The following is a 15,421-nucleotide window of genomic DNA, read 5'->3' on the forward strand; positions in this document are numbered from 1 at the left end:
GGGGGTGAGGATGCCATTCGTAGCTCCATGGAGGAGGGTCAGGATACCTCTAATACTACTATTAGAAGACAAACAACCACCACCACCTTCCTGAGAGCACTGCCTCCACCAAGAGAAGAGACTGGCCTGCCCTCGTTGGTATACATCATACATTTATTAGTGAATATCCCTCTCAAAATCAGCCACAACATTAAAAAAAATAATGATTGCACTACTTGGTCAAGCAGAACTAGCAACTTTCATTTTAAAAAAAGTACAAATCTGTTAAAAATTTCAATCAGTATAATACACATATATATAATACAACATACTAGTTATGTTAAATGCTACAAACCAATATGATTCCAATGGAATGGAAAAAAAACAAACACTTTTTTTAGAGATTTAAGAACCTTTTTTCTTCTCTATATATTAGCCTTTTTTCAAATACATACATGGGAAAAATGAGGTAACTGTAAAATGTGCAAGTAACAGAGCAAAAAAAAAATTATATATATATATTTATAATATATATATAATATATATATATATAAACTTTCTAACACAGAACAAATGCCCTGGTGCCCTACAGGGAGGCTCCTCTCCTTGTAGGGTGAAGCTGAGCTATCCCTCTGGAGGGCACGGGACTGGTAAAAAAGAACAGTAAACAGTCCACTATCCCACCACAGGAAATCATTGGTAAACAGTGGCATCTACAGCGCAATCAGCAATCACAAACATCCTAAATAAATGTTTTAGTAATTTTTTTGTTGTTTTTTGTTTTAAAATGATAATTTTTAGCTGCTCATTGGAATAAATTCTGCAGCACACGAGCTTGTGAGCTTTCGAGTCGCCACCAGAAGAACCGTAAGGCTTTTCTACCCTCCCCAACCCCAAGTCATCTTTCTGGGGGGCGCGGGGGGGGGGAACTAGAGATAGCGGGGGGGGGAGGAGAGGAGAGCGTTTTTAAAACAGATGGGCACCGGCACTATTCTGATTGGCTATAAATATAGAAACACCTGTGGTTTTTATATACAGTAAAGACCTTTGGTTATTTGTGTCGCGTGAAATAAGTTGTTATTGTTTTTCCTTCTTTAAAAAAGCTGTGAAACGAGGAGAAAGGCTGGGGCCGGGGGGGGGGGGAGAGCGGAGGAGGTGGGTCTGACACAAGGCACTGGCTTGACATGTGAGGGAGAGGGGAGAACTGAGTGGTCACAGAAGGACAGGTACTCAAAAGGGGCTGCTGGTGTCTGTGCAGTTTTATATGGCAAGTGGCCCATTCCTTTGTGTGTGCGCACGCAGGCGCATGGGCCGAGACCTGGCTTAGATGTCCGACTGTGGCTATTCTAACCCTCTGGAAAAGTGGGCTGAGAAGGAAGAGATTTAAATTATTTGACCTGATCCAAATGACTTCGCCGTTTTAACCTGCATTATCAGCGAAAGTGCAAAGAAGGGGCTGAGCCAGGTGGGGACTTAAAAAACATTCAATTCATTAGAAATTCAGGTGATTAAAAAGAAAGCTCCGGCCTGCCCAGAGCTCCAACAGGTTCCTAACGAACTGGTCTACCTGCAGGCTAGTTGCTCCTGCCAAAACAAGAAATTGCTACCCAGCTGTAGTTAAGCAGAACATGCACCTTGCTACATCCTGTCTGTGTGGCTCGGCGTCTTTCTGCAGGACTTTGAAGATCATCCCTGGACTGGTAACGGAATAAAAGGTCCACGAGACAAAACGAAAGCAGGTCCCCAGGTCCCCAACCTCCTAGCCCCCCAGAGGACTTCCTGTGGCTCAAGAACTCCAGCATCTGGGGTCGGGGTGGGGGGAGAGATTAGCTGTAAGCACCAATGGCAAAAGGCCTGGTGGCCCCAGCTACACCTAAAAAGACTTTCCCCTGCTTCAGAGGTAAGTATTGCTGAGAGCCAGTGGGCTCAGGAAAACAACAACAACGCAGACAGCTAGACTGATCCTGCCCACTGTTTTAAGAGAGGCTACTTCCCCTCTCCAGCCACCATCTGAGCTCGGAGCACCCCACAGAAAAGAGCCAGCTTGGAAGAATCCAGCTTTCCTTCACAAACGCTGCTCCAAGGTTGGCCCAGACCCATCTGAGTAATGGGCCCATGGTTTGTTCCACCCGCTCCGCTCATGAGTGCCCCTCCGGCATTTGTGTGGCTGGGAGAATGGGATTTTGTTGGGGGGGGGTTAGTTTTGTGGGAAGAGGCTCTGGTTTATGTATAAAGGCCCTGGGATGCTGGATGAGCAGGAAAAGCATGGCCCGCTCTCATCTGCTGCCACCCATTCCAAAAGGGGGTTGGGTACATGCCAGACCTCAGCTGGCAATTAAAGGCAGCAGGAATCAATGAACCCAGCTGGGGAGAAGATGGAGAATATGCAGGGGGGAAAGAGAGCTCCACCTTGTGGACGGTGGAGGAAGTTGAATTCTGACGGAGCCACACTGCCAAACACATCCCACTAGCTGATACAGGGACAAGGTTCATGTGCCGGGAAAAGATGCAGAGAGGAAAGGGGGCGATGGCACAGCAAGGAGCATGTCAGCGGGTGCAACTTCACCCACCTCTGCAGCACCATGAAAGAGAAGATGCACCTAACGAAACCCTCTCCTTTCTGAGGCCGCTACTAACCGCTCCCCCCACCGCCTGCCAACCCTGACCCTTGCAAGCCTACCTCGAGGTTCAGTCCTGTATGTGCCCCCCCTCCCACAGCTGCCTCCTCCTGGCCCAACCAGGTTTCAAACCCATCTCTAATCTGGAGGGGGTGGGGAAGGGGAGGGAGAAATGCCCTGAAAAGCGTTGACGGTCCTTGTGAGGCGTTGCGGACATGTGCAGTACAGTGCATGGCAGTAATCAGCTGAGCACAAAGAACTCCCTCTTTAACCCCCCCACCCCATCACCCCCACAGCTGGCTAGAGAGTTAGCCAATACCAAGTTCCAAGCTGGTCATAACATGCATGCATAATTTGTGAACATTTACATTAGGTTTCATCGTCCTCTCCGAGTCCTTCTTGCCAGGCTTCCGAACACAAACCAACTACATGGCGAGGGCTTCTCTCTCTCTCTCTCTCGGCTCCATGGTATAATCATGCAAAACAACTTTTATTTTTTTTAAGATATATTTTTTTAAACGATCACAGGTTTCTGTAACAGGGTGGCAGGTCGGTTGCTTTCTTGCTTCAAACCAGCAGGTGCTTTTTTTTTTTTTAGGTAGGATTAGTGTGTGTGTGCACGCACGCACGCAACACACGCACACACGTGTACAGAGAGACAGGAAGGCACACAACTCGCATGTATGCTCGTCATGGCGAAACACCCCACCCCACGGTGCCTGACCCAGAGCACAAGCATCAGGCCATGCAGGGGGGAAAACAACACTCCGTTGGGGGTGGCAGTAGGAGGGCCAAACTTCACTTGGGGCCCCCGGAAGGGGGGGGAGGGGGAAGGAGGAGAGAGAAATGGTCAAGCGAGTGGAAAAGGGAATGGAAACGTCTGCCTGGTCCTACGCAGAAAGGAAAGAAAGCTGATGCAGCAGTGCATCTTGGAGGGAGGAGCGGTTTTCGCCAGATGGGCTTTTCTCCATGATAGCTAGTGCAAGGGTAGACAACAACAAGATTAATAAATAATTCCCCATCTGCTCGCTGCCCAGGATCCTACTGCAGAGACCTTCGCAGCGGCCCCGGCAGCTTTCAGGGGCTTAGCCTGGGGTCAGCACAGAAAAGCGGGCAGGATTTACAGTGGGACTAAAGGCTTCTGCTTCAGTCGGCTGAGCATCTCCCTCTTCCCTGCAGAAGGAAAACAGGGAGAGAGGGAGGCAGAGAAACACGCGTGCCCTCCCCTGAGATATGGGGGAAACAGTGGCACGAACCTGATTTGTATTTTTAGGAAAGGGGGGGGGTTGGATTTCATGGAGATGGGTGCTGAGAAAGAAAGGGGACCCCAAGGAAAACAACTGAGCTGCAGAAGGGAAGAGAAGTAATTGTCAGCTCTAGCTAGAGAACATGATTCTGAAGACGGGCCTTGCAAAGAGAGCCTCCACCTTACAGATGTATGAAGCAGAGCCAGCTGCTTCACCACGAGGATTCTCACTCACTCAACTCACGCTTTCCTCCACGTCTTCTGAGGGGGAAATGGGTCTCCACACGCCCCTCTGCAATGAGAAGGGGAGCTGAGTGGGATGGGATATTGCTGGGCCTTGCGCAGGCCTGTTTTGCTCCACCATCACCACCCTGCTACGGAGCCCTGAATGCCGCCCAGCATCCCTGGCATGTAGGAAGGGCAAGATGGAGTGTGTGTGTGTGTGTGTGTAAGGAAAAGCCAGAAGAGGCAGCCCTGGGCCATGATTTGTGTGTGGGCAACCCCAAATGGTTCCGGGAAGGCTTTGGGCCACCCCTCATCAGTGCTGCAACCAACCACTTCCACTGCCTGCCACGCGACAACACTGTGCTTTGGGGGGCAAGTGGTTGGGGGGTGGGATTGAAGCAGGCACTTCCTCCCCCATCTTTGAGCTGCTCGGCTTCTGAAGGCCCCGATCTGGTGGCGCCAGAAGTGGGGGGTGGGAGGGGGACTAAAAATACCTGGGTCAGACAGCCACAACAAAACCAAAACAAGGAAAGGAGAACCAAACCGAAAGGAATGCAAGAACACCTGGAGAGTAAAATGGCGCAAGGATGGAGTCTCTTTGGAGTGCGGAGCACATGGGGAGGCCTCCCCCTAGCGAAGCGTGACACCGCGGAGCTGGCTCTGCCACCAGGCCCAGTCCATGCCACGGAGGGGTAAGGGTAGGGGGGTGTCATACATTGCTTATATTCTCACCACATCCCAGGAGAGTCCCCAGAGGCTTAAGCATACAGGCTGGGCCAAGCCCCTGGGCCAAGGTCCGTATCCTGGAGTGAATTTGTGCAGCAGTGCGTTGACGAGCCTCACTCAGCCTCCCGGTGCACTTCTGAGGCGTCTGCCCGGCAGATTGGGCATGTGCGGTTCGCCTGCAATGACCAATGGCAGGATCAGGAAAGAGGGACGTGGCTTTAAGGTCAACCACACCCACTAGGAAACGTTTCTGCTTAAACAATCAGCAGCAGCCTGTATCCATTTATCTGAGACCTGTTGCTCGTTGAAGGTTTGGCACTCTTCTCCTAAACTAATGAACAACTAATGTTCAAGATGAACAGCTAATGAATGAAGGAATGGACTTCTCAAGGTATCAACCGGCACTGGACAAGGACAAGAAACTGGGCTCTATCTCGGACACAGGTGGGGAACCATTTTGGGCCCCAAGAACCACATGCCTTCATGAGCAACCTTCCAAGGGCCACATGCCAGCCGTGGGCCAGGCACAATTGGCCAGAGAAACAGATGCAGTTCTCACCTTTGTACAGCAGGCTACATTCTGGCCTCCCAAAACTCAGGTATTCCTACACAGATCTCTCCATCCAGGATGACAAGAGGCATTATCCTAATGCAAGGATGCATTCCAACCAGGCAAAAAGCACCTGTGCAGCAGGGCTGGCGAGAGAGGGCGTGGTCAAAGGGGGAATCATGAGGGCTGGCTGGCTAAATTTGGCCCCACAAATCTGAGGTTCCCCACCCCTGATCTAGGGGAACAAAGTAGTTAAGAGCGAACCTCCTCTTCCAGAAGCCCTCCAGTCCAAACCTTTCCTTCTGACATAATTTCCTTTGGATCAGAAGCTAGGTAAAAAGCAGGAAGCGACGGCAGGAATAAACAGGAAGGTTTCAAAACAGAGACAAGATATGGAGTGCTCCTAGGATTAGCACTGAGACCAATGTTACTTAATTTGTTCATGAATAATCTGGATTCAGCTGAGAAATAAAGTGGCCAAGTTTGTGCTTGACAACAGATTATTTAAGATGGTGGAAGCCCATAAACTCCCAATAAAATTATGAATGAGATTCAATATAAGTAAAGTCAAGTAATGGTGGTGGTATGGCCACATTTGGAATACTATACACCACTTTGGTCACTCATTCTCAAAAAGGGTCTCATAGGGCTGCAAAAGGTGAGAAGTTAACAAGTGAAATTTACAGAATTGCGCAGCCACAAGATGTGGCAGTGGCCCACGTGACTTCAAGAGGGCACAGGACAAAATTAATGGGAAATAAGCATATCAATGGCTAATTACGTGTGATGGTTCAACAGAATCTCTAGGCGTGCCTCTGAATACTAAGGGAAAGAAAAAGAAAAAAGGCACCTTCTTTTGCACCCCATTTGAGGGCTTTCTAGGGCTATCCGGCAGACCACTGCTGGAAACAGAATGCTAAACTCAAAGGACCCACTGTCTGACCCACTAGACCTTTTCTTAAGTTTAAGGCCCTGCATACCTGAAGGAGCGCCTTCACCCCCATCATTCAGCCTGGACACCAAGGTCCAGCTCTCAGGGCCTTCTGGCAGCTCCCTCACTATGAGAAGTGAAGTTACAGAGAACCAGGCAGAGGGACTTATCAGAAGTGGCACCCACCCTCTGGAATATCCTCCCATCAGAAGTCAAGGAGATAACGATATAACTTTCAGAAGACTTCTGAAGGCAGCACTGTATCAGGAGGTTTTAAGTGTCTGATGCTTCATTATGTTTTTATATGAGTTTGGAAGCCGCTCAGATGCGTGGGGTATTAATAATAAAATTATTATTATTATTATTGATTTTTCCCTTGCAGATTTATTCCACTTTAGTTTGTTTTGCGGCGCTTTCCCTATGCTACCACATGATCACATGAAGGTCTCTGTGTGTGGTTTGATTGATTATTATTATTGATTTTTTAGGATTCTGAGTCACCTTACAGGTGCACAAAAATCATTGAACAGTCATTGCATTTGCACATAATAAAAGCCAGAGTCTCTACTTAAAGGATTTGCCTGCAATTTACCCACATGTTGAATGGAGATTAGAGGCCGTGGTTGAATCCCAGATTTCACTCCTGCTGACAGAAAGGGGCGGAGGTGACTTTTTCCAAGTCACTCTTCCCCCTGCATGCCCTCCAGAAAAACTGCTCCAGAGGGGTGCGAAACTCCCCCAGAACAGCAGGGGAGACTTCCATGGCCAGGAAGAACCCTGCCGCTCCTGCAAAGTCTCATCCTGCACCAAGCCCCCTTCCCCTTCACGGTGCAGTTGCAATCAACAGCCAGTAGAGAGCGCTGTCAAAGCTGATTCCAAAGCTCTGGGTCTCTTAGATTGCTTGCACAAAGGCCCCTTCCCCCCTGTATGCCCGCCCCCCACTTGATGATTATGCACTTCCGAATATGCTCCTTGCCGATTAAGCCGCAGCATCCCGGACAGAATAATCTTTTAATGCAATGGTTCCCCAGTGATAGAGCAAGAGCAGCAGATGTTACCTTTAACCATTTGTCGATGCACTTAGCGTGGAACTCGTGGTTGCAGGGCAGAACTCGCAGCAGCTGCCTGACTTCGAAGTCGCTGAAGCACACAACACACCTGGGGAAGGGAGGGAGAAGGACCCAGTCAGTGCAGTGTCAGAAGAATGACAAAGGAGCAGCACACCAATCCACGGTCTTCAAGCACCGCATGGTCCGGTTTCCCCACAGGGGCAAGATTATCTGCAGGCCCATAGGAAGCTGCCTCATGCTGAGTCAGATCTACAGTGATGGGCAGATGCTGTCCAGGGTTTCAGGCAGGATTCTCTCCCAGACCCACCTGGAGATGCTGAGGACCCACGACCGTCTGTCTAGGAAGCAGAGGCTCTGCCACTGAGCTTCAGACCTCCCACTCTTTGGGAGTAGTGTCTCCCACTGTTTCCAGCAGAACCTTATTTAGGTGCCCAATACATACTTCCAGGGGACACTGCATGATCATGCTAGGAAAAGGATTTCACTGCTCAACTCGATTGTACATATCAGTAAGGGTTGTTGCCTTCCCCTGACAATTCACAGATCTGCTCGGGTACAATCTGAACTCGCTCCTCAATAAGCCCTTCTATTCCTAAAGGTGGACAGATGTACTGCCCTTTCAAAAGCAGACAAAAAACACACCAAAAAACACCAATGACTGGGTGAGAGTTCAGTTCCTCCTCACCTTCAGCTGCATATTATTATGAGTAGTAGTATACCGCCCTTCGAGTTCCAGAAAAACATCTACTTCTGCTTCACTGACTATGCAAAAGGCTTTGACTGTGTCGACCACAGCAAACTATGGCAAGTTCTGAAAGAAATGGGAGTGCCTGATCACCTCATCCTGAGAAATCTCTATGTGGGACAAGAAGCTACAGTTAGAACTGGATATGGAACAACTGATGGGTTCAAAATTAGTAAAGGAGTACGACAAGGCTGTATATTGTTTCCCTGCTTATTTAACTTATATGCAGAATTCATCATGCGAAAGGCTGGACTCGATGAATCCCAAACCAGAATTAAGATTGCCGGAAGAAATATCAACAACCTCAGATATGCAGATGACACAACCTTGATGGCAGAAAGTGAGGAGGAATTAAAGAACCTTTTAATGAGGGTGAAAGAGGAGAGCGCAAAATATGGTCTGAAGCTCAACATCAAAAAAACGAAGATCATGGCCACTGGGCCCATCACCTCCTGACAAATAGAAGGGGAATAAATGGAGGCAGTGAGAGATTTCACTTTCTTGGGCTCCATGATCACTGCAGATGGTGAAAGCAGCCACAAAATTAAGAGACACCTGCTTCTTGGGAGAAAAGCAATGACAAACCTAGACAGCATCTTAAAAAGTAGAGACATCACCTTGCCAACAAAGGTCCGTATAGTTAAAGCCATGGTTTTCCCAGTAGTGATGTATGGAAGTGAGAGCTGAACCATAAGGAAGGCTGACCGCCGAAGAATTGATGCTTTTGAATTATGGTGCTGGAGGAGACTCTTGAGAGTCCCATGGACTGCAAGAAGATCAAACGTATCCATTCTTAAGGAAATCAGCCCTGAGTGCTCACTGGAAGGACAGATTGTGAAGCTGAGGCTCCAGTACTTTGGCCACCTCATGAGAAGAGAAGACTCCCTGGAAAAGACCCTGATGTTGGGAAAGATGGAGGGCACAAGGAGAAGGGGACGACAGAGGATGAGATGGTTGGACAGTGTTCTCAAAGCTACGAACATGAGCCTGACCAAACTACGGGAGGTAGTGAAAGGCAGGAGTGCCTGGCGTGCTCTGGTCCATGGGGTCACAAAGAGTCGGACATGACTAAATGACTAAACAACAACAACATACCACCCTTCATCCAAATATCCCAACAGGAAAAAACAAAATGCATAATAAAATAAAAACAAACCAATAACCTTCCTTCTACAAACACATGTAAAATGTCATAGAACAGCCAAACGCTTGGTTGAAGAGAAACATTTTCACCCGGCACCTAAAGATGTTTAATGAAGGCACCAAGAGAGCCACCCTGGGGAGAGAATTCCACAAACAGGGAGCCACTGCAGAAAAGGCCTGTTCTTGTGTTGCCACCCTCTGGGCCTCTTGTGGGGGAAGCACATGAGAAAGGGCCTCAGATTATGATTGCAGAGTCTGGAGCAGTTCATATGGGTAGAAGTGGTTCTTGAAATACTGTGGTCCTGAGCCATGTAAGGCTATATAGGTCAGAACCAGCACTTTGAATTGGGAAACTAATTGGCAGCCAGTACTGTTGGGCCAGGATCGGTGTAATATGCTCAAACTGTCTTGCCCCAATGAGCAACCACAATCAGTGCAGATTTTGGCCAAGACCTCCCCACCCCCATGCTTTGAGCAGGGGTTGGGGTTTTTGAATAGTTTTTCCCACTCTCAGGCATTTCTCATGGTTATTCATTTAAATATTTAATTGGTCCCCTTTTTTATTAAACCCACCAATCTATTATTTTTTCATACTTCAAAGACCACTCTGAATGAAAGGGGCCTTTGATTAGCAGAAGGTCAAAGCAATACTTGCAAATCAGGACTGTATATATTCTTCTTCTCTTGTGTTTTTAAATTGTTTTAAGTTGTTTTGATTCGGTGGTTTTGATATGGTAACTTTCTAAATATGATTTATAACTGACTGAGGTGTTTTACTAGCTGTAATTCTTTTTTTAATGCATATTGTGAGCGGCCCTGGGTCCTGCGCTATGAGAAAGGTGGGATATAATGAAATAAAAAGAACAGATAGGAAGGTCACAAGGACCAGTCAATCAGCCCTCTGCACAGCTCGCTTGCCCTGGAAACAGGAAGAACCAGTTGCTCATGAGTTGGATTCGGTTTGGAGGTCTGTACGTATATCAAGAAAGAAAAGAAAGAAAAAAGGGTGAGTGCAACCCCCTCCCCACAACACATTTTAAGGTTAAATAATAATAAAAAGGGGCAAGCGTAGATCAACAACAGACATACAACTCAAGCTATTTACTTCTCGCTTCACTGTTTGTTCCATAGGAGAGTCAACATGAATTATTTTATTTATCAATGTGACATCCCACTAAGTCATACACAGAGCAGCCCAACGGAAATCAATGGGCTGATTCTTCCAGTGGACTTCTTCCACTTCTTCCAGTGGATCCACTCATACTATGACTTAGTCGGGTATCACCCTAGAGTTGTTTATATTCCACCCTTTCACTGCAGTTGCATTGCTCAGAGAGACTTACAATTGTATGCAAAATGATGCCGAAGGAAACTCTTTCCCCAACTGCTAGGAAAGGGACAACTAAAGATTGGGTCCCTGCAATATGAGCAGGAGACAGGCAGAATTCCCTGCTGCCACTCACATAAAGTGGCAATGACCACCTGTGTTCTAAATCCTGTGCATCTAGTACTAGTTACACCACCACCATCATCATCCCCCCTCTCTCTTTCACTCACACACTCACAAACAGAAACCCTCATGCCTGCTATCCCAATTCCTTCCAAATTCAGCTGCGCTGCCTTCTATTCCCCATCTAGGACTCCACTGGAGGCCCTTTCTCCCAACACTTACAAGGTTTGCTCCGACTGATGGCTTTCTGGGTTGAAGCGGTAGGACGGAAGGTGTTCGATGTCTGCTTTGGTGAGTCCCCGGGGTTTGGCCTCTCCTAGCCTCTCGGCCAGGTTCAGTAATGCCTAGTGGAAGATTTAAAAAAAGAACATACATACACAGCTGATCAGCTTCCTTCTGGGCTCCAATCAGGCTTCCTCCTACACCCTGAAACCCGCTCTTTCAACAGTACATCCACCACAGGACGGTTCCTTCTCCTAGCACTGCTGCCACTTGACCCCATCACACGGCAAACCCTACCATCTTCCTGTTCCACCATGCACTGAGGGTACCACTAACCAGCTGCTCTAGAGCCTTCCTGCCAATCCGATGCCCCCTAGGGAGAGGGAGGCCAACCCACCTCATAGTTTTCCATCTCCACATCATCCACATCCAAGTCCAAACTTATTGTAGGCCCCACAGCTGTCGGTGACACAGGAAGCATTGATCTAAAGTTCAAAGGCAGAGGGGAGTAGTCAACAGGAGCAGAAAAGCGTGTAGGCACAGAAACCAAGGCAGAAACCAACCTTGCGTTTTGAATGAGTACATGGGTAGGAAAAGGAGGCAAGTCCATATTCCCACCAAGGGGTCACGCTGAAAGAAAGGCAAGGCCCTCAGCCCTAGACCCCAGCAGCAAAGAGGAGGTTTCTTCCTCAAGCAGCACTTCCTCCCTCTGTTTGATCAATGGATACTCACAGGAAGTATGGCAGGAAGCTTGGGTAGTATGGAGGCGGCGGTGGGGGCGGAGGCGGCAGTGGCTGCTGCAATCTGTATCGCTGGGTGTTCAGTCGCCGGGGCATCATGTGTGGATATGGCTGTTGGAAACACCGGGAGGTGAGTCAGTTTGATGCATACTGAGATGATGCTGACTAATCCCTGGGCAGTATATCCCCCCATACCAAACAGGACACAAATAAAAATCTGCAGCTAGGAAAACAGAAACATTCTGCACCAAGAAAGGATGAATTCTGCAGCACGAAACATTATCAATCACTGCAGATCTTCAAAGCCGCCTTATACAGGTTGTCTGTATCCCCACGGAACAATGGCACACACATGCACAAGTATTTCTTACACGAGTGGGGGAGTTAAGAGCTGCAAATGCAAAAGGAGAGCTCCCAAACTGTGAAGAGTCATCCTTTCGTGAAACGACATCTACCCACCCACAGAGGCTACTGAAAAGCCAACTCTGGAGAAAGACCCTGAGCCCTGGTCACTCGTTTTGCACCTCACAGTGTACAAAGTTTCCTCAGATGGTCAGCCCTGCTGAAGCACAGAGTTCCATTATTCCTGAGCAAACGAAGGACCCTCTTTAAAGAGGCCCTTTCCCCCTCAGGGGGGTCCAGTGCTTGAGGCCTCATTGCTATGATCCCAGAACACTCACCACGCCAAAGGGCAGTTCCTGGTGCAGTGGGTCATGGGTGTGTGGAAGGTAATGTAGTGGCACGGAGGGAGACAGTGCAGGTGTATGGTGGGAAGGAGAATAGGAGAAGCCTCCGATAGAGTGCTGTTCACCCCGGAGCTCCACCTCATTGTCTATCCTCTGCAGTGGCTGTGGAGAAAGCAGACAATATACAGGGCTAACTAGAAATGCTGCCATTCTTACTCAGGATAGTACAGAACAGGGTGGTCCAAGGTGCAGCCCTCAAGGCCTTTTTGGCAGCCCTCAGCAACACAAGAACCGCCTCCCCTGTCCTTGCACTGCCTTCCCAAAGCTGGGTAAGCGAGGCGCTAAGCTTCGGAAAGGAGGTGGGAGGGCTCTAGGACCTTGCCAGAGCCCCACACTTCCTTCCCAAAGGCAGAGCAAGGGTGGGGGTGGGGAGAAGCATCCTATTTTTGCCTTGTTCCCCCCATGCAACAAGATTTTGTCCAGCATTCTGTATCTTGAATTCAAGTCCTGGAAGACCTGCTCCCTGTCCTGCAGGCCTTTTCCCACCGGGCCTAGGCAGGTGGAGCCCTGATGGACTCCAGCTACAAAAAGCTGAGGCTGCAGAACAATCTTAGGCTGCAGTGTTGTTTGAGAGGGTTTGTTGCACATTAATTGATGTTAATGTTCTGTAATTTCATTTTGGATCTTATGATTTATGTGACCATTGTTCCAATTTTTGATGTCGTGTTTATTGTTTATTACTATTTATCTATGTCTGCAGCTATGTAATTTTTTGTATGTTGTAAGCCACCTTAAGCATGATTAACTTTGGAAAGGTAGCATACAAATAAAATGACTGATTGATTGATTGAATGGACACTGGGAGAAAGTCCACAGCTCAGTAGCAGAACACAGGCTATGATTTCAAGAGCCCAGTGTGGCCCCCTAGCATCTCCAGGGAGTGTGGGGGAAAGAGGCCCTTCTGGAACCTGAGAAAGCTGCTGGCAGTGAGCGTGTAGACAACACTGGGCTACAAGGACTGAGGGCAGCATCCTATTGTAATTTTAAGATGACTACTGCCCCATCCAAAACCCTACATCAAATCCCTACTTTTGTACTGTACACTAGACACACTCAAACCACTAAGCCCGACTATTACTGCCACAGACCCTCTTTCATAACGATGCCTGCTCTTTTAGACCAATACTAAATCCTTGGCGCGGGTGGCGCTGTGGGTAAAAGCCTCAGCGCCTAGGGCTTGCCGATCGAAAGGTTGGCGGTTCGAATCCCCGCGGAGGGGTGCGCTCCCGTTGCTCGGTCCCAGCGCCTGCCAACCTAGCAGTTCGAAAGCACCCCCGGGTGCAAGTAGATAAATAGGTACCGCTTACCAGCGGGAAGGTAAACGGCGTTCCGTGTGCGGCTCTGGCTCGCCAGATGCAGCTTTGTCACGCTGGCCACGTGACCCGGAAGTGTCTCTGGACAGCGCTGGCCCCCGGCCAGATGGGCGCACAACCCCAGAGTCTGTCAAGACTGGCCCGTACGGGCAGGGGTACCTTTACCTTCACCTTAAATCCTTGGCACTGCTCCCTCTGGCAGCAAGTTGCTAATGCTGACTACAGTACATGAAAAAGCATAGTGCATAGTGCACAGAGTCCCATGCTCCTCCTAACTAGTAGCATCGCTGGGAACTGTTGCTCCAAATCTGTCATCTCCATTTCATTTAGTCACCCTCCTTTCCTTGCTTCCTCTTCAAAGAGAAGACGCTGAAGGATGGAACCCAAATTATACAGGCAGAAAATATAGGAAGGGTACAGAAGTCACCCAGGGCGGGAGTGTGTGCGTAACAGTGTAGCCTGTAAAAATCTATCCCAACACATGTAGGGTTCATATAAGTTTGTATGGATTCATCTGATCTGCATTAAATCTGCCAAACATATCAGAAGGCCAGACAGGTAACAGACCTCAAGCTTCCAATGCCCTGAAGAAGTTCTGGCTAGCCCTGCTCTGCTCAGGGTTCACTGGTTAGTTCTGGGGGTTGCTGCCTCAACTTCAGTTACCCACTTAAAAAATAGGAAGATTAACAGCCAGCCTCACAGGATTCATTGTGTTGCATGTTGGGAGGATGGAATTGTGATGTAAGGCATTCTGGACACTGAACAGTTTATAGCAATGTATTATTTCAATCATATATCACCTTGAGAATTCTTATTAAAAATAAAAATGCAAATCATAAATACTGCAAGAAAAATGTGCATGTTAATATTTTTATTTTTATTTATTGAATTCATATACTGCCCTATAACTGGAGGCCTCACAGAATAAAATCAAAATATAAAACCACAAAATACATAATCAAAATAAAAACAACCCAATAACCTCCTCCTCAAAAAACAAAACAAAAAACCGCTCACATTTAAAAAGCGCATAGAATGTCAATCAACTCAACCAAAGGGCTGGTTAAAAAGGAACGATTTTGCTTGGTTCCTAAAGGTGTATAATGAAGGCGCCAGGTGAACTTCTCTGGGGAGAGCATTCCACAGATGGGGAGCCACTGCAGAGAAGGCCCTCTCAAGGAGGAGGCACACAAAGAAGGGCCTCAGAAGATGATCTCAGGGTCCAGGTAGATGCGATTCTGAGCCGTTTAAGGCTTTATAGGTCAAAACCAGCACTTTGAATTGGACCCGGAAACTAATTGGTAGCCAGTGCAGTCGGACCAAGATCGGTTTAATATGCTCAAACCATCTTGCTCCAGTGAGCAACCTGGCCACTGAATTCTGCACTAGCTGAAGTTTCCAAACCGTCTTCAGAGGCAGCCTTACGTATAGCACATTGCGGTAATCTAACCTTGAGGTTACCAGAGCATATACAACAGTAGTTAGGCTATCCCTGTCCAGAAAGGGGGGTAACTGGGCCACCAGCCGAAGCTGATGGAAGGCACTCTGGGCCACTGAGGCCACCTGAGCCTCGAGCGACAGCAAAGGATCCAGGATATGAACCTGCCCCTTCAGGGGCAGCATAACCCCATCAAGAGCAGGCAACCACCCAGCCATCTGGTTGCAGTGCCAAGGTCCAATCAGCTCCAGGTGATCAGTGGCAGCAAGGGACCGCTCC

At 48.3% G+C, this 15,421-nt stretch overlaps 1 protein-coding gene across 3 annotated transcripts in view; it reads right to left on the reverse strand.

Moving 5' to 3' along the window:
* Window positions 1–2,169: 2,169 nt before the first annotated feature.
* The window catches only part of RNF44 (ring finger protein 44), a 66,867-nt gene continuing 53,615 nt past the window's right edge, over window positions 2,170–15,421 (reverse strand). For 2 of the 3 annotated variants that reach the window (XM_082213570.1, XM_082213571.1), the window contains exons 6-11: window positions 12,326–12,493; window positions 11,638–11,756; window positions 11,303–11,390; window positions 10,906–11,027; window positions 7,334–7,433; window positions 2,170–4,970 (exon numbers count right to left, since the gene is read on the reverse strand). In XM_082213570.1, coding sequence (XP_082069696.1) covers window positions 4,908–4,970; window positions 7,334–7,433; window positions 10,906–11,027; window positions 11,303–11,390; window positions 11,638–11,756; window positions 12,326–12,493 — 660 coding nt within the window. In that variant the 3' untranslated portion in view covers window positions 2,170–4,907. The remainder of the gene's footprint in view (window positions 4,971–7,333; window positions 7,434–10,905; window positions 11,028–11,302; window positions 11,391–11,637; window positions 11,757–12,325; window positions 12,494–15,421) is intronic. The other variant, XR_014217090.1, reaches the window with a different exon arrangement.

This window comes from Podarcis vaucheri, assembly GCF_965113315.1.
Source record: "Podarcis vaucheri genome assembly, chromosome: 2".
NCBI lineage: Eukaryota > Metazoa > Chordata > Lepidosauria > Squamata > Lacertidae > Podarcis > Podarcis vaucheri.